Source organism: Parasteatoda tepidariorum, chromosome 10 (assembly GCF_982258835.1).
Source record: "Parasteatoda tepidariorum strain Cologne lab strain chromosome 10, Ptep-v5.0, whole genome shotgun sequence".
Classification (NCBI taxonomy): domain Eukaryota; kingdom Metazoa; phylum Arthropoda; class Arachnida; order Araneae; family Theridiidae; genus Parasteatoda; species Parasteatoda tepidariorum.
The window spans coordinates 75,684,743-75,704,278 of record NC_141764.1 but is presented as its reverse complement, the minus strand read 5'-3'; the positions used below and the strand labels follow the sequence as shown (position 1 = coordinate 75,704,278).

Here is a 19,536-nt window from a genome sequence, read left to right as displayed (position 1 = left end):
CTTTTTTGTTCTCGATGTACTTAATTCCTTTAACACTGTTTTTCAAAGCTCTGTTGGCAAGAAAAAAGAAAAAAAAAGAAGAAAAAAGTATTTTAAGTGCTTTACACTTGAAGCAAGGCGATGATTTTAAACTGTATGTATAATCTCGTCGTGAGGAATTATCTGTACTTCAGAACAGACAAATAACGTAAATATTTTAAAAGTTTTTTCAAAGTTTACTTTTTTAAAAATCGCCAATTTGGTGTCATTTTTACAGTCAAGTTTTTCAGTTGAAATTGAATAAAATTTGAATTCTATATATATTTTTTTATCTGAGAAAAATATTTCTTTACTTTTGAATTTGGTTATTTTATTTTGAATTTCAAAGTTAGATGAGAAATACTGAGGCAATCAACTGTAAATGCATATCGTTTAGCAATTTTATTCTATGTAATGTTATTGGAATTTTGTTTTTACATTTTCCATTTTTTATTGTAATTTTAAATAAATAAATTCATAAAACCAACCTTAGTATAAATATATTGTTGGATACAAACATATTTTAGGTTTAATGAAATTATTTCTGGTTAAAAGAAGTCCCAACTTACGAAACTCCTGTGGCATTTCCACGGAACCCTTAGGTTCCATAGAACACCATTTTGGAACCGTTGCACTACAGTACCAAAAATTGGAGAAATCGTATAAAATCATTCTAATTTTAAAGAATATTTACATAAAAGAGATAGTAGGGGAGAGTGGGGTCAATTGTAACATTTTTTACTTAACTATTTTTAACTAACAAAAAATCCAATATATTATTAGTATTAATTGACAGACGAGTAAAGTAGACTATCCTCTACTAGAAAAAAAAATAAATACCTAATTTTAAATGTTATTATATTAGCTATTAACAATTTTTGACAGTCGAGCACTTGTTACAATTGTCCCCACTTACGGGGTCAATTGTAACAGTTCATAAATTCAACTAAAACATAGTTAATTATACATAGTATCATAGTTGTGATATATTTCTTTATTGATCAAAATAGTAGTGATATTTTAGGAGTAAAAATAATAATGAGCAGAGACCTAAAGGGTTAAGCTTTTAACTTTAAGGGGTTAAAAATTTTAATTTATGCTGTGAAAGGTGACAAATAAAATAATGCACATGCAACATAATATAAATGATATAGGAAACTATTGGTGGTTCTTAAAGACTTAAGTAATGGTTTGTAAACATAAGATTATTTATTTTCAGCTGTTACAATCGTCCCTTTACTTATTGTTACAATTGTCCCCAAGACGCCATTTCAGCTTCATTTGTTAACAATGCTAGTTAATTAGCAAAACTAATCTTTTTTTTATTGAAATGTTAATTAAGGTGTCCACTTACATATTCGGTTACTAATTTTTATTTGTTTAAACAAAATTACTTTGTTACAATATAATATTCTAATACCAAAAAAAGTACTTGCGTGGCGTGAAAATATCTTTTGTGATCTAACTCTTTCAAAAGTACATAAAAATGATTGCCATCAGGGGTGTACATGTAGATCTATTAAATACACCTTGTGCGCCACCTAGGAACCAAATCTAGAACCCGACACTCGAAATTTTTGCTCTGTTACAATCGTACCCTGTTACAATTGACCCCACTCTCCCCTACATACGATGACATATTTGCAATCATCTATTCTACTGATAAAGAGAAGTAAAAAAAAATGTATGAGTCAAATGCCAAGATTAATTTTGGAGTCTAATGCCAGTCGTATATTGTCATACGTATAAATAATAAGTCTATATTTTTTAATGGTATATTTAGTAGGCAGTGGGCTTCTAAGTTTTATTTTATAAAATTGGTAGTCTGCACTACTTAAAAGATTGGGATACGCTGATCTATCGAAATTTCTGTTCAAACGAACTTCGACTTTTAAAATCGAAATCTTTCTGATTAGATCAGTTTAATGAAGAAAATGTGAATTGTCATTTTTACATTCGAAAGTTCTGCAACCTTAAATTATTTTATATGTGTAAAAAAAAAAAAAATTATGTCAAAGAGAACTGATAAAATATTTACGAAAACAGGTTTGTTTTTGATTTAAAGAGTTTTAATAAATAATAATAAGGAGTGGAAATAATCATCGTGTGATTTCATAATAAACCTTCTGAATCAGATTAATATATGACTTAAACTACGGCGACAGCAAATTTAAATTAGCATATCTTAAGCATTCTAGAAAAGAATTTTCCGTAACTGCGCACTTTAAATGTTTATCTTGTGTTGAATTTTAAGGCGTGTTTAAGTCATTTGAGAAATTGTTTATTTAATCTCTGTTGGCAAGCAAAATAATACTATAGTTTGAGTTGGAATTTATTATTTCTTCACAAAAGATGGGGAAATAAAGAAAATTTTCGGTTGGTTGTTAAAATGCACAACATTTTCAGTTTGGGCGCCGCAAGGTAAGTTTAATTTGTTCATGTTAATTAGTCACAGGAATGGTGAAATTCATGATTTTTTTTAAAAAAAAATTAAAGCAATCAGATTTATTTGATTTAAATCTATTTTTGAAAAATCTAAAACAGATTATTTCGATTTTTTTTAAAAATATTTATAAGCCAAATCATCTGTACTATTAACATTAACTGTACTTAATATTATTTAAAAACAATGATATAGCAAAAATAATACATATTTCTAACTAAAATGTTTCAAAAATTATTATTTAATTAGTGGACTGCGCCCCCTGCTCGCTAACGCTCGCCAACCCCCGAAAATTGCTACGCAATCTTATATGGTTTGCTTCGCAAACCAAGCTAGCTTCGCTCGCTACTAACTTACGTACATCGCAAATGCACAAAATTCTAAGAATTCAAAACAATCATTCAAATTCTTGTAACAACTTTTTTTTTAAAAAAATTAAATCTTTTTAGTAAATACTAAGTCATTAAAATAAATTTGATTCAAATAAATGACATGTAATTCGTTAAACCTATTAGAAATGTGCTATAGTATAAAATCTGAAGATAAAATTTCTAAAACTAATATCTCTTTAAAAAGGTTAAAATTTTGGCTAAAATTAAGTCTATTAAAAATTGAAATAAGTGAATTGCAATGGAAAAACCTGCATAAACAAATAAATTCTAGTAAAACAAATAAATTCGTGATATAAATCAAAAATCGTCAAATAAATTCGTAATATATAAATTCGTGAAAAAAAAAGCGCTTTCGACAAAATACTAAAATAAAGATCTACTCACTTCTGCCTAGCTTATGCTCTCTCTGGTTATTTCAGTTTCCGTTTTTGAAAGCGCTATATGTTGAGCCATCTCATCTAGATTTGGCATGTGACATTTTTAGCGGCAATCATTGGTCGATTTCTAGCGTTGCCATTCGAGGAGTTGTAATGAGGCTTTCTTTTGTCGCCGTGTAAGAGAAATATATATATAGATTACTACAAACTAATCACTGAATCAATAAAATCAGGGTTATTTTTGCTCAAGCTAAACTTTTAAATAGATGGAGGCAATTTGTCAGTTAGATATCCAATGAAGAGTAAATTAGTTTAGATCAGAATACATTAAAGAAAAAAAATATATTGTTTCTTTGGGCATAACAAGTCTTTCTTTAATATTGGTAAAAACTAACGACATATTTAATACATTTTAAAAACACCTAAAGTATTTAAATAAATATTAAACTAAATGGGTATAATTGAATGCTTATTACTAGCAAATTATTTTACGTATAGCCAATCGGAAATTATAATTTAACAGTTTAACGTTACTCTTATTTACTTTAAGTCTCTAATTTTAATTGTTTATTTGTCTCTTTAGAAATATAATAATTTACCCATTCATTATTTCTTTGGGTGAAATCTTCATTATCAATAAAATCAGACTTTAAAAAGAATCGACTCTAAAGAATACATTTATAAAAATATATCAGACTTGATAATAATTTATTTTAAAAAAATAAATTGATTTAAAGCAATAAACAATTGATTAAATAATAAGCAGTTTTTGGTATGTGTGTAATAATAGGGAACTATGTTTAATTTAAAAATTATTAATATTGATAATGAGAATATTCCAAAAAATTATAACTGTTACTTTTTTATCAAACTTATTTAGAACAAATTATTACTTTTTTGCACTTAATAATTTTTACAATTTTTAAGTAGATCTGCGAAAGTTTAAAAATCCTGAGAGCCAATATCAATTTTTAGGAGTGACCATATTAAGGAAAATAGCGTTAACAGCTTTTTTGCATTAATGAAATTGCATAAATTTAATCATAATTTAAATTTAATATTACCTAAAAAAAGTAGTCAAAAATGTGGTTTTAGCTTTTTCCGAGACCAGTATCTGATAAATTCTAACTTATTGAAAGAGGAAAGTGTCTGAAATTGATGACTTCTACTGAGTTTGTAGGAAAGGCTCTTTTTTTCAGTTTTTATGTTTTAGAACTTTTTTTCATAAATATATTCATTTTCAAAATGTATGTATATATAATGAAAGTAAAGGCCATGGTGACTCCTGTTATGAGAGGTTTTTGAGAATAAAAAATTTATGTAACGTTTTTATATGTTTTATATGAAAAGAATAAGACAGAGCTCAAAAATTAATAATAATATTTTTATGCCATCAGTTACAAACTTTGATAAAATAGGGAAATTCGATGAAATTAGAAATTTTTTTTCTGTGTGTTTGTGTCCAGCCTGTTACCATTAAATTATTCTTAAAATTCCCAAACATTCATTTATGAAAAAAAAAAACTCAAATATTTTAAATTTCATTTTTTTTTTGAATTAATGATGAAAAAAAAATGATTGAACTTACATATATATTATGTAACAATTTGCAACATTGAGATTGAAGCTAGTTTTGTTTATTCTTTATATTGTTTTGTAGATTTTGTTCTTGGCCAAGAAACGTATTGTGCCTACTCCAGTAATAAATCCTATGTGAAGATTTCTTTGGCTGACAAATCTGCTTATGATGATGACAGCGAGGTTTTGGAGACAGGCGAATTACTGGATGGAAATACAACTGAGAAATGCCGCACCACGAAGTTCTGCTATGCACTTTGGATGGATGATAGTAGCAACAAAAATGCTACTGCCATTGTTGCACAAGGTAATTGACTCATTCATTAGAATTACCATTTTAGTTCAGTGTTGTCTGCACTAATGTTGTAATAGCTTTTTTTATTTCAACTAGTAGCTTAGCTGTTACAGGTAACTATTTCAACAAGGAGCAATTACAAGCTATCCATCATGTGATGGATTGCTTGTAATAGCTACTTTTATTTCAACAAGTTCTGCTAATTTGGGATACAATTTTTATTTTAGTTTATTTATTTTTATAACCTATACCAGATATAGGTTTGACCTCCATCAGTCTATTATGGGCAGCCTAACAAGACCATACTGAAAGAGGATGTAGACAAGAACAATTTTCTGGTCCTAGATTGCTGTTGGCCAGATGGAAATCCTTTTGAAGAATGAAGTTTTCTTATAAAATTTTTTTTAAATGTTGAGAATTCTGTAATGTATAGAATAAATAATATAAACCAGTGGAATTTGTTTAGTTTTCCACAGCAGTCACCACTAGACAAGAAGAAGACTATTTGAATATGTTCTTGAAAATCTGCTTCTTGAAAATATACTTTGCAAGAATCAAAGTGTTAACTAAAGCTTTGATTATGGCTTTTCCCAATATCTTGCAAAATCTGACTTTGTCCTATGGAAAGGCTCCCCAAAATAAATTTTGGCCTGTGGCCTATAAAAACTTTTGTAATAGCTCATTGCAGTTTAATAATAGTTACTGAAAAGTGACCAAGTTCAGAACAATAGTACTAATGGTCTACGCACAGGTCATTAACATTACATAAAAGGCAAGTTCAAGAGTCCGTCAAATTGAATCTGTACAGGTGTTTAATGAGGCAGTCATGTCCAGTTTTTATTCTTAAGTTAGCAATGCTGACAGGTCTAGGCAAACTGCTGGAAATGGAACTTTCTTCTCTTCTGATACAAGATAATGTCTGTTACAAATATTTCTTTTTCTGTTAGCTGTTTTCCAAGTCTCAATAAAAAATATTTGTTACAGTATACATTTTTTTTCCATTTGCAACTGATGCCAACTCTGAATGAAACATTTAATTGGATCCTATAAATAGATAATTGAAGAATCTGCTAAATATGGAAATAAGAATTAAAATTTGTCCCTCACTGGACTGATCGTTAAGACACGGCTCCCAACAGATCACCGAAGTCAAGCATCACTGGCTGCGGTCAGTGTGCTGGTGGCGGGTGCGGTCAGTGTGCGTGTCCAAGTGGGTGACCACTTGGATCAGTCTGCGTAGGGACCGAGGGTGTGCGGTTTTGGTCCTCGTTAAACTGTGCTACCGTAAAATGCTCGACTTCGCGCAGGTCGTCGGGCTACCGAAGCGGGGGTGCCATCCTCTCCGCAGAGGATCAAAATTGTGATGGCATGTCTTCGGATCATCCTCCGGGATGTTTCCTAGACCGTCGCCAATAGCCCATTGTGCAGCTCTAGTGTGACGCAAATTAACAACAACAACAAGAATTAAAAATTAATAAATAATAATTATTTTGCTAATCTTAAAATTCAATTTCTGAGAGAAACAATTTAATAATTTAATTACTATTATTTAATGATGCATTATCACTATATTTTATCAATTATGTTTCGAGTGCCCAGCTCTTCATCAATTTTGAGTTGAAGTTTTCTATCAAAAAAATTTGTATGCAATTTGTTTTCTAATCTTATGATTTAATTTTCTATGAATACTCTTGTGCAGAATTCTTTATTAAATGAGAATGTAGATTATTATTTTTAGTACCTATAAGATTTCATAATTTCTTTTTTTATAGTATAGGGTTCTTAATTATGTGAATCACCTATGGACCACCATCAGATCTTTGTCAATTATAAAGATAGATTTTTAAAAAAAATATAATTCCTAAGAATCAAACAATTTGACATCTTTTTCTATAAGTTTTTAAACATTTATTTATAAATTCGCAGTAATGTTAGGAATTACAGGTTAAAAATATTGCACGTATGGTTGTGTTGACATATCAATTTTAAAACGTTTAAACATATCATTTTGTTTTCTATGAATTTCTTGTATTGGCCTTTTAAATGACTGAGTCATTGTTTTCAGAAACCATTAGCACAAGCGATAATTTTAGTTTCAAAATTTTGCAAAACACAATGTGTACTTTCTCCTAATAAATGAATTTTTTTTCATTGCTTTTGAATACTTAATAGTATTTACATTTTTACTTAATATTATTGTTCTTTCTTTTTATAGGATGTTGGAGAGCATCTGAGTCAGACTGCATGAAAGATAGCTGTGTTTCTAATAAGGGCCGCAAGCCAGGAAATAGTAGTAACACTCAGTTTTGTTGCTGTGCTGGTAATATGTGTAACATTAATGTTTCTGAGGGCTTGTTTTACGCAGAAGATCCAGCAAGTGAGTCCTTGATTAGTTATTTTTTTTTGCTTAAATTTTCAAACTTGCTTGCTCTTAGTAATTAGGAGCTTTTTCTTTGTGTTAGACTGCATTAAATCACTGAGTAATTAGATATGCACAAGTAAAACATAGAGCATACAGCTGTTTCAATATTATTTGCAAGTATCACTTATTTTCTCAACATTATAAATTTTTGATATTTACCTTTTTTTATTGCTTTCATTTGTGTGTATTTATGCATTTAAGAATTAATTAGGCATCAAATATAAAATAGGATTTGTAATTTATTAATCTTTTATCTATTAACTGTAATTTATCTTTATTGATTCGAAAGTTTTTTAGAATATACAAAACTTTTGTTGTCAAGTGCTCTGTTGGTTGTGCTGCTCTCTTATCGAAAAAAAAGAAGAAATATTTGACTGTATAAAGCATTGCATATTTTTGTATCTGTTTTTCTTATAAGGTTATGTCTGTTGATGTTTCAATATTTTAGCAAATAGTACTAATATAATATGCGTCTATATGTTTGGGGAGGGCAAGCTGATGGGAAAAAAGGTGTAACATTTTGGGTTAATTGGTTAAAACATTGAAAATAAAAAATATAATTTAGAATTTTTTTCTCCAAGGCCTTTTTTTAATAGTTATATGAATTTAGATACCTATATGCTACTGTACTGGTTATTAGAAATTACGGAGAAATATACTCTTATAATAAAAAATATACATTTTATAATTGCTTATACAAAAATATCCTAGAGACTTAAGTAAGTTTCGTTTAGAAAAATAGTTCATAATGTTTAAAATCAATCATACTTAACAAGTTTTAAAAAAACTTTAGAGTTTTTTCAATAAAACCAAATTTACCTATTTTTTTGATTTTTTTTTTTTTTTTTTTTTTTTAGAAACTTTTTTTTTTTGTTTTTTTTTTTGTAGAAAGTTGAATTTTTATTATTATGTCCATGTTATAGCTTAATAATTTCATTTTATTGATCATTTTTTAATGAGATTATTTTTTAAAATGATTATAATTTTTTTAACAAGATAGTTGAGGAGAGATTTTTCTAATCTTTCGATTATTAGATTATGGCGTGATCAATAGATAATGATAGTTATCAAATATTTGATAACTATAACTTATTTTGCTTTTTGCTGCAGTGCTTCTATTTTTTTAGGGGGTTATGCTACTTAATAATTTTTATTTCATAGCTTTAGGCTGGTTTGTAATACTATCAAATCTAAATGAACCTAAAATTTTATTGTATCAATCTAGCTATGGTACCCAAGTCTATCAGAATAAATTCTAAATTTAACTTATTTTTCTTCTTTACCATTGCAACATCGTCTGCAATTTTTAAAAAAAAAAAATCCTATTTATTTCTTGATTAAAATATATATATTTTTTTAATTGGCGGGCACTTGGTCCATTGGCCTCAAAAAGTGCCAGAACTGCTACCCTCTTCTCGTTAGCCAGTGAGCATGTGTGGCGAAGCCACGGCGGTGGAGCGGCGTCGCCCCCGTCACACAACCACATACCTGTTTATAGGGCAAGTCACATTCACACACACAAAGGAGAAAGGACATAGAACACAAAGAGCGAGCGAGAAAGAAACATCCATGCCCGGAGCGGGATTCGAACCCGCAGCCACTGGCTATCCAGTCAGGCACGCTAACCGCTCGGCCACCTGACCGGCTTAATATATTATTTTGTTAAATGTTTTTGCCTAACATATTATTTGTACAGTTCCGCTTATAGGAAACCATTGGTTCCAGCAAATTTTATTCAAATAAACATATTATTCAATTATAAGAAGAATACATTAGTCTATCTTAAATGCTATGTTTTTATAAAATTATGCCTAATTTATTCAAATTTTTAGCATTTTGTCCTGATATTCCTGTTTTTTTTTAGTTTGTTCGGAACTTACGATTTCAATTAACATGCAATTCTAAAAGAATAATTTTGATTTTTTTAAAAAATTTATTTCTCTAGAAAATAATTAGAAAAATATGTACCTGTTAATATCAGCATCTGTAGGTTTTTATTTAAGAAGTGAAGTCCAAAACGTGTATTAAAGGAAAAGGAGTTAGCATGAAAAGCAGAAACCCTTTCTTTATTTCCTTCAGACTACTGATTTATTGCTATATCAGCTTTGAAACAATTTTTTAAAATTAAATCTCAACCTTTCTACAGAATTGTTTATTATTTTTCTCATTTTGGACATCTTTTCTCCATAAACCAGTAATAAGCACTTAACCCTAATATCATGCACAGCAGGTGGTTTTCATTTATAAAATCTATAAAACAGCAATTTTTTTTTTAAATGAAACCTTTCTATCACATTAAAATTCTTTTTTTTTTAAGAATCTAACATTGCCTTACTGAACTCTAAAATATGCCTGATATAAAAGACTATTTTACATGTAAAGTGATCTAAGACAATTGTAAGTTGTATAATGGGCTCAAACATAACATAAGTAAAGGTTAACTATCAAAACATAACATAAGTAAAGGTTTGTGATCTCAATATTTTTTGTGAGGCATAACTTAAAAACAAGACATAAGAGACTATTTTACATATTTTGTTATGAGATTTAATACGTCGGATAAAGAATTTTTAATCTTACAGTTAATATGTTATTTTTTTTATTTAAAAAAATGTGTATTTATGCTATGTAGCTCCTTTTAATTAGCTTTTTTTTTGTTTTTAGTTTTACCTCCGAGACTTGTAGAGCATGCATCTTATGATACACAGATTACAGTGATAGCCTCAATTTCTGTAGTTTTGGTGATCGTAACCATATTTGTTCTGTATTGTGCTTATCGTATGTGTTCATCTTCACAAAAACCTAGTCCAGATTCTGTGTGTCTGATGGAGCCTCCCCAGCCACCATCACCCACCTTCAACATAGATAGCTTGAAAATCGCTGAGAGTATTGGAAGTGGTCGATATGGCCGAGTCTTTCGTGGCACTCTTTACAACCAGTCTGTTGCTGTGAAAATATTCTCCTCTCAGCATCGCCAAAACTATCTAAACGAACGTTACATATATTGTCTTCCTTTTATGGATCACACGTGCCTTCCTAAATTGATTGGTAAGTCGATTTTCTTTATGTGCTATTCCATTCTTTACGGCTAATCTTTTGTTTTTATAACGGCAGGCACTGCCAAGGAAGGTGCCGGAGCTGTTGCTCATTTGACGTTACCTTGTAGTTTATAAAAAAAATAATTAAAAACATTCTAAAAGACCTAAAAGACAATCACTTTACACAGAGCCGAAATGGCTCAGGGGATAGAGCATTCGGCTTCCAATGAGGTTAACCGGGATTCGATCCCAGTGATGACTGATCAATACGAAATATCCTCAGTGGTAGACGGATCATGAGTTAGAGCCCCTTTGACGTTACGCTAACCGTGAGTGGTTCTCGTGGTCTTCCTCTCCATGTAACGCAAATGCGGGTTAGTTCCATCAAAAAGTCCTCCACGAAGGCAAATTTCTCCCACTACTTGATCCAGGAGTTCCCTTGTCTTCTGGATTGGGTTCAAAATTACAAGGCTACATAGTTGAACATTAGCAGTTGTAAACCCAAAAATTGGGCCGCTGTTCAATGACAGTTATATATATATATATAAAAAAAAAAAAATCACTCTACACAAATTTTTTCATAAAAAGTAAACTAAAAAATATTATTAATTAATAAACAACTTGAAAGCTATTATCTATAATTTTAACTGAAAAGTTATAAGACAATGACCATTTATAAAGATGCATTTATTTTTTAAAAAAGATATTTTTTTAAAGAATAGTTTAAAGATTTAATACCACTTGAAAAATTCATTAACATTCATATCCCTTCTGAAAAAACAGAAATTTATAAGAATTTAACCAGTTGAGAATAAAATTTACAAAATGACTATTTGTAATAGTAATTAGAATAATACCTATGAACACAGATAATTTTACCAGCATGTAATTATTATTTAAACAGTGATTTAATTTTTTAAAAATGGAATATGAATAAAAAGGCAGTTTTTCTAAGGGATATTTATGATTTTAAGAGTGTTATTCTTACAAAGAGGGCGCATCAAAGAGCTGACAGGGCAGGCCGTTCTTCTGAAAACGCTTAGGGCGAACACTGATTACCCATGCTGTAGACCCGTTCATAGGGTGGGTCACATTCACACAACTAACAACAAAGGATATAAGGAGAAACATCCATGATCTGAGTGGAATTTGAACCAGCAACCATTGGCTTCACAGCCAGGCATCCAGCTTACTGCTAAGCTATGCTTGTTATTCTCCAAAAGGGATGATCAGCATTTTATTATTTGTTTATGACATACATTACTACTAATCTGTACTTGTAGTTTTCCAAAAAAAGCTGATTTTTATTAAATTGGTATGTTTTTAATATGCATTACTACTTATCTATACTTGTATTTTTCCCAAGGGACTGTGGCTGAGTAATGTTTTACTTATTTTTTTGGCATACATACTGCTATTCTTTACCTATACCTAAGGAACTAATTTATATTTTATTAGTATGATATTGACCTTCACTGCTAATAATCTATACTTGTAGTTCTTTTAAAAGGCTTATTTATATGTGTTTTATTAGTATCATTTTTGCTTACATTACTACTTTTCTGCACTGTTTTCCGAAGGAACTAAAGTGCATTTCTTTAAAGTTAGCTTTTATAATGTTACTTTACTGTTGAACATTAGATCCAATCACCTCACATTTGTTCTAAACTATATTTTTATTATGTCCTTATCTCTCTCTAACTTTTTCAAAGATGATAATGAATCATAAACAATAACAGATACTGGAGTTTTGTCTTAAATCATCTATTTTTCTAAGTTTTTACAGTGCTATAGCCATTCTCCATAATTTTTGTTTTTAAGTTCATAACAAATTTTTTATTTCGATTAGGAATTAGGAATTGATTGGTAAGTCGATTTTCTTTATGTGCTATTCCATTCTTTACGGCTAATCTTTTGTTTTTATAACGGCAGGCACTGCCAAGGAAGGTGCCGGAGCTGTTGCTCATTTGACGTTACCTTGTAGTTTATAAAAAAAATAATTAAAAACAGAAATTAGTTTTTATTACTAAAATTATTCCAGCATAGTTGGCGTCAATAATAGTATGGTAATTAATTACGGTTTACAAAAACAAATAAGTATCTTTCTTCCATTAATTTTTCTTCCTAGAATGTAGCTTATTATTTTATTTAAATAAGCACCTATTACCAAAATTAGTTAAACATTATTAGTGTCAAAAATAAGATGGTGATTATGCCTCTTCTATATGGAAAAATAAATATTCTCCATTAATTTTGTGTTCTATTAAAAAATGTACTTTTTCATTTCAATACTTGAGTTTGTGGCGTAACTACCACTACAAATATTAAATAGCAAATCACTAGTATATAAGACATGTTATCCTCAAGTTGATATTACCAAAATTATTCAAGCATCATTAACGTCAATAATATGGCAATATTTTACGTTTCTCTGAAACAAATTACTAGTATTATATCTCCGCCAGTTTTACTTGATTTTAATAAGTATTTAGAAGAGTTGTCTAGAAATATGTTTTTAACGCATAAGTATGAACAAATAAGTTGAGAAAACAAGTAGTTTCAGATAAATTTGGGAATACTAAATCTGTGACATAGTTCACCAAAGTTATTTTCACTTAATTTTATCTGATTTAAAGAATTTAATACAATTAAATAAAGGACTTGCAATAAACTCTTTTTAATTAAAGAGAGCTATAAGTTAGCTAACATCAATGATGTTATCATTCAAAATATTTGATAAATTAATCGTCTACAGCTTAATTTAAAACAATGTCTAGTTGGCATAGAAACAATGGCAGCCATCGAAAGAAACTCCATTTTTTAAAGGTCTCTCTTGAACCACATAAAGGAAATTTTCGAGATCAGGGGGATTATAATTGGCTTTTTCATCCATTTTTTAAATTTCAGCAGGCAGGCTAGTATAAGCGGTTCTGGAGTTGTAAGCGAGACAGACACACCAACTCTTCATTTTATTATTACAAAACAGTGTTATATTTAACATAGCAGAAGATATTCTTTTTAAGGCAGTGTTTTTTTCTTTCTTTTTTTTGAGCAGAACAACATTTTGTTAAGAGACATTTTTATTTTACAATAAAAAACTTTGTAGCATTTTTAAAATTTTTTAATAAGACTAAAAATTTCCTTGAATATCGAGTTTTTCCTGAACTCCTGTGCGTGATCTGACAGTCTGCATCCTTGGTTTGTAATTGGCTTATAAGAGAGGAATTGAACAAGTTGTGGTCTGAAGTAGAACAGACAGTAAATTTCTGATTAGCTGTAGTATTATTTTTTTCTTTGCAGTTCATATGTGGTCTTGTTTTGTGATAGAATCTTGCATGTAGACAATTCTGTAATAAACACAATTTTTAGATTTTATTAGCATTTTGGCTGGTATTTTTATGTAGTCTCTGTCAGGGAGAAATTATTATCAACTGTAATTTGTTCATGCTTAATAACAGGCTTGTTGAATTTTGTCGCAAGATATTTTATGTTAGCAAAATTCTGTACTGCAAAATTTTGGCAGAACCCTTTTCTATTTTTAAGCAACAATAAGAATAAAGTTTTAATATATTTTTCTTTTAGTTACTCATCATCATATTTGGCTAGACAGCCCAGGGTGGGCCAGTGCCTTCCTTTGAATTCGAATCCACTTCTCTCTACTTTTGACACTTGTTCGCCAGTTTTTCTCCTTTAGAGTAAGGAAATCAGTCTCAACTAAATCTAGCCATCTCAGCCTGGGTCTACCTCTTTTCCTGTTCGTTAGGGGTTTGTGTAATAGGATTTTCTTTAAATTTGAGTCATCATTCCTTCTGAAAATGTGAGCTGCCCAGTTCATTCGATTTATTTTAATGAATTTCACAATATCTGGCTCTCTGTAGATTTTATACAGTTCAGTATTATATCGTCTTCTCCAGGAATTATTTATTTTTATACCACCAAGGATGGCCCTCAAAACTTTTCTCTCAAAAATGGCAATTTTAGTTACTAATTGTTGAAAAAAATCTTACATTGTCGCAAATAAAGGAGATTTTACATTTGTAGTCAATATTTTTCTTCCCATATCCTGGATTATATTGGAAATAATTAATTCCTCTTAAATATTGTAGTGTTTTATTCTGCTTTACTCCATTTTAAAACCACGTGATAAATGTGATAAATCCAGTTTCAGTGGATTGATTTTAAAACCGAAAATATGCATTGTGTGTTGAACATCTATGCTGACAAATTTTACGCTTTTCATGGTGTGATAGCATGTTATTTTAGGAAATTTCTTATGCTTAACATTGTTTTTAACAATATTTAGGGGCAGAGGAACGTACTGGCCCAGATGAAAGACCTGAATATTTACTAGTTTTATCTTATGCTCCTAATGGCTGCCTTCAAGAATATCTAATTAATAATACTATTGATTGGACCTGGTTTTGGAAAATGGCTAAATCTATTACACAGGGACTTGCTCATCTACATATGGAGATTAGAAAAGATGGTAATTTTTTAAGGATTGATCTTCAAATTTTACATTTATGATTGCTCTTTATACACAGATAATTAACAACATGTTCTTGCTTTTAATTTTACATTTATAATATTACATTTGCAATTGTATTTATTATCTTAATTCAGCAATTTCAACTTTTTCCTAAACACCACTAGCAGGGAGCATAGCGTTTTTAAAAAGTACTTAAAGGTGTTTATTTTTGATTTTCATTTTTTAAAAGCCCTTAAAGGTGCTTTTTTCATTGAGTGTTATTAAAAAGTGCTCAATTTTCCTTTTTTCAAAATGAGATTTTTCCTTTGCTATGTTGATTTTTGCTTCGAATTATGCAAAAAGACACAGTTCACATTGTTCTATACAACATTTTCACTATTAATTCAACCCCAATCTATTTCGGCGTATTGTCAGCCCGTAGCGTATGAAAACGCCATTCGTTTTACATTATTAAAAATTTCATGATTTTTGACAACTGTCAAAATGCCAAAAGGTTTTTTTTTTTTTTTTTTTTTTTTGACATGGCGGTTGTCAAAAACTTTCCAACCCTGCCTAATTATGATATTTTTTCAAAATGCTTAAAAATATTTTTTGAGTGTTTGAAAAGTGCTTAAAAGGTGCTTATTTTTTGTTGAATAATTTGGCTACACACCCTGACTAGGTTTATTTGTAAACTTCTTCTATATTTACATCTAAAAAAAATATGTAATATAAAATATTGTTGATTCTTCATCCTCTATTGGAAGAAAAAAAAAAGTCTCTATTTTGTTTCTGAAAGAAGTCTTCTCTACAAAAGGAAATGAAGTTCCATTATTGCTTTGAAAGATATTTCATAAAAGTTTTTGCATTTAACCACTTGCAAAAGATATTTTTAGGCATTTACAATGTAAATTATTAATGTGCTCATTATTGATTTATAATTTTTACTTCGAGGAAAGGTTTATCCATATGAACTTTTGACTGAAATATGACTGAAAAGAAATTGAAGCCAATACCAACATTTAAATTAAATAAGTGGTTGTGGTGTTGATATTTTATGTTATTTGTATGTCACTGAAAACTCAACTTGAAAACTTCCCACTGACTGCAGGTTGAAAATCTCTGACCTAATTGAGACGTTCGGAATGAAAATGGCGGATCCCAATTAACTCAAATTTTGACATATGTGATAGAATGAGATAGAATTCATGTATGAAATATTGATCCAAGGAATATTTTTTTTACAGTATTTATCAGACATTTATCGAAAAATTCAAGGCCAGTTGGTATCTGCAGTTTTTATTCTGTGTGCCACAATTGTTGTTAATGTTTTTTTTTGTAATGATTTTAAAAAATAGTTAATGATTTTAAGAATTTTGTTTTAATGTGCTTTATGAAACAAAGTATTAGATACCCCTATCCGTATTTTGAGAACAGTTGTGTTGAAAAATGTAAATATTATTGAAAGCCTGTGAATAGCTTTAAAGGAAGGCTTGTGAATAACTTTAAAGGAATATTGTAGCTAAATAATAGATTGATACATATATTTTCTATTGTTGAGTTTCGATACTCTTATATTTTTCCATTATCTGTTATATTTATTCATTATCTGTTATTATTAATTTGTTTGTTTTTTTAGCAGTTTTTTATTTATGTTTTTATAAGGTAATTAGTTTTACGATAATTGAACATTTATATTGTTTATAAATATGTGGTCTTCGATTCCTTTTAAATTGTAAGTGAACTACATGTTTTTTTTTTATCAATTTAAAAAGAATATTTAACTAAAAAAGTTTTTGAAGTTTTTAAATAATGGTATATATAATAACATTATTTTTATTTTTAAAAAATGTGGCATGTTCCAAATTAAAATTTGAATTTAATATAATCAAGCCCATCATGAGAAAATGGTTTTAAAATTGAAGCTAGGCATTTCTATAACCGTTTCATTTTAACCCTATTTTGGATTTAAACTTTTTTTTAAATTTTATTTAATTGCAATTTCTTTACTATAGTATTATCTAGTATGTTTTAAACTACATGTAACAAGCTGCCTGAATTGCATTAAGATAATATTAAGCAAATGAACAGTATTGAAAATTGTACCTTCATATTTTCAGTAAAAAAAAAAAATAATAATATTTTGTAAATTGTTTAATTTCTAATATTTTTTTTATAGATAAAGTTAAAATGTGCATTGCTCATCGAGATCTTACTTCGAGAAATATTCTAATTAAAGCTGATGGTACTTGCATGGTGTGTGACTTTGGTTTTGCTATTTGCATATCTGGTTCTAAGTATTATTTGAATGGGGAAGAACAAATTGCAGAATCTACATCTCTATTGGATGTGAGTTTAATCACCCTTTTCTTATTGTAAATTAAGCTTTTTTTTATAGCTTTATTTAGTGTTGAATTTTTTTTTATGTAACTATTTGTCTTTGTTATATTCTGTTGCATTTTTTCAAAGTATATTTATTGTCAATTTGAAAGAAAATTCTGGGTATTAAAATTTTAGAAGTTAAACAAATAGAGTTTTTCAGGCGTTTTCGTCATCAATTTTTAAAATCTAAAAAAGAAAATAATAATAATAATGAATTTATAAAATCACATTTTATATTTGAAGTAAATAAGGTATAGTTTTAAAAATTAAGTCATTGCAAATAACTAATATGAAGCTACTGCTCATTTCATACACCAACCTTCATGCTCACCAAGCAATCTTTTTTTTTTCTGGATAATAAACTGATTATTATAACATTAATTAACAATAATTCTTTTAAGTATATTTAAAATTTAATTTTTGAGAATTATTCACCCGATTTTGGTCAAATTTTATATTTTGCTGGTGATATAAAAATTTGTGTTCCTTACAAATAAAAATTTTTTCTATCATTATTTTTAAAAACAATAATGAAAATTAATAAATAATTGTTAAAACTTATTTATTGCATGGAATTATCTTTGGATAAATGTATTTAAAATTGTGCAAAAAACCCAAGAACGTTAAGATCTGATCATTAGATCAAAAGTTATTCACGGAATTTAACTTTTTATTTGGAGCACTGTGCATCTACCCTTAGTAGAATTACAAAAGTGCCAAAAAAGAATTGATTTATCAATTCAAAACTAAACAATACACACCAGTGTTATTGTTTAGTTTTTATCTCTTTTTAATGAATTGCTCTACGATTAAGATTTAACCTGTAACTCTTTACTCTCCTACAGGGTTGGCAGGTTTTTGACATGTGACAGTTTTTGACAGTTTAAACCATGGTTTAAACCGTCACATCAAAAACCTCACTGTCAAAAATGTCGAAAATGTCAAAAACCTATATTCATATGTGAAATTTAATTAATACATAAAATTTATATATTTTTTAAAGGATAGTGTTTCTAAACATGTTCTAGAAAAAATAAATTTAAAATTTTGAAGAAACACTTATATTTTGAATAATAACCAAAATCTTGTACTTTTGAAAACTCACATCTTTTGTAATATTATGTATTCATTTTCATGTGTTATTAAAACTCACATCTTTTGTAATATTCTGTATTCATTTTCATGTGTTATTGAAAATCTGCAGTGATATTATTAAGAAATTTATTTATAACCAAATTTAGTGTATAGTATAGATTATACTAAAAATTAGACATTTTTAAAGATAAACATTAGCAGTTTTGTGCATTAGACATCTTCTTTTAAAGAAAAATCTTTTTAATATTCTTTTAAATCTTCTTAATAATCTTTTTAACATAAGACAATACAAATTTAAGTGCTTTCTGTTAAATACACAGAGTAGTTAGTGTCAATTTACAGTATATTCAGCCTATTCATTTACTATGCTGAAAATTTAGTTTATCCAAATACTTGTGAATTTCATTTTGCTAAATACGATGTAGTTTTGTTGAATATCTAAATATTCAGCTGTTGAATAATTACTTCTTGCTTTCAAGATATGCATTATTTGTATTCTTAATACAAGTGGAGAAAAAAAAATTAAGAGATAAAAATTGTTTTAAAATGATAAGTGTAATAATTATAAATAAATATAATAAACAATATGAATTATATTTATCATTATTCATAAATTTAACTACTTTTAAATTCAAATTAACATACTGGATAATAAAGATATTCGGTATAACATTAAAAAAATTTTTTTATACACTTGTATCTTATATCAAGTTTGTATTTATACAACATAACTTGTAAGTTCCTTATAAATATTAGTTATATGTTCCTTATATGTCAAAAATGCATAGTAATAAACTTTTAATTTTCTTAAGTATCAAAAAGAAAAAAAATTTTTTTTTTTAAATATAAATATTTAAACAATTTTTGTGCAAAATTTTTCTGCACATGCATTTGAATATAAATTTCTGAGATTTTAAATCTGTTATTTTACCTTAATTTTAATAAAAAAATATTTTAAAACCTGCTGATTACCTATAGTATAATTAAATTTCAATATAATGCATGGCAACTGTTGGTATTTTTGAAGT

General features: G+C 28.3%; 1 protein-coding gene across 2 annotated transcripts in view; it reads left to right on the top strand.

The window, feature by feature from the left end:
* LOC107454377 (uncharacterized) overlaps positions 1-19,536 on the top strand; it is a 73,776-nt gene that overhangs the window by 46,483 nt on the left and 7,757 nt on the right. The window contains exons 1-6 of one of the 2 annotated variants that reach the window (XM_043043726.3): positions 2,210-2,439; positions 4,891-5,115; positions 7,319-7,480; positions 10,190-10,573; positions 14,867-15,049; positions 17,211-17,380. In XM_043043726.3, the coding sequence (XP_042899660.2) occupies positions 5,070-5,115; positions 7,319-7,480; positions 10,190-10,573; positions 14,867-15,049; positions 17,211-17,380 (945 nt within the window). In that variant the 5' untranslated portion in view covers positions 2,210-2,439; positions 4,891-5,069. Of the gene's footprint in view, positions 1-2,209; positions 2,440-4,890; positions 5,116-7,318; positions 7,481-10,189; positions 10,574-14,866; positions 15,050-17,210; positions 17,381-19,536 lie in introns of those variants that run through there. The other variant, XM_043043719.3, reaches the window with a different exon arrangement.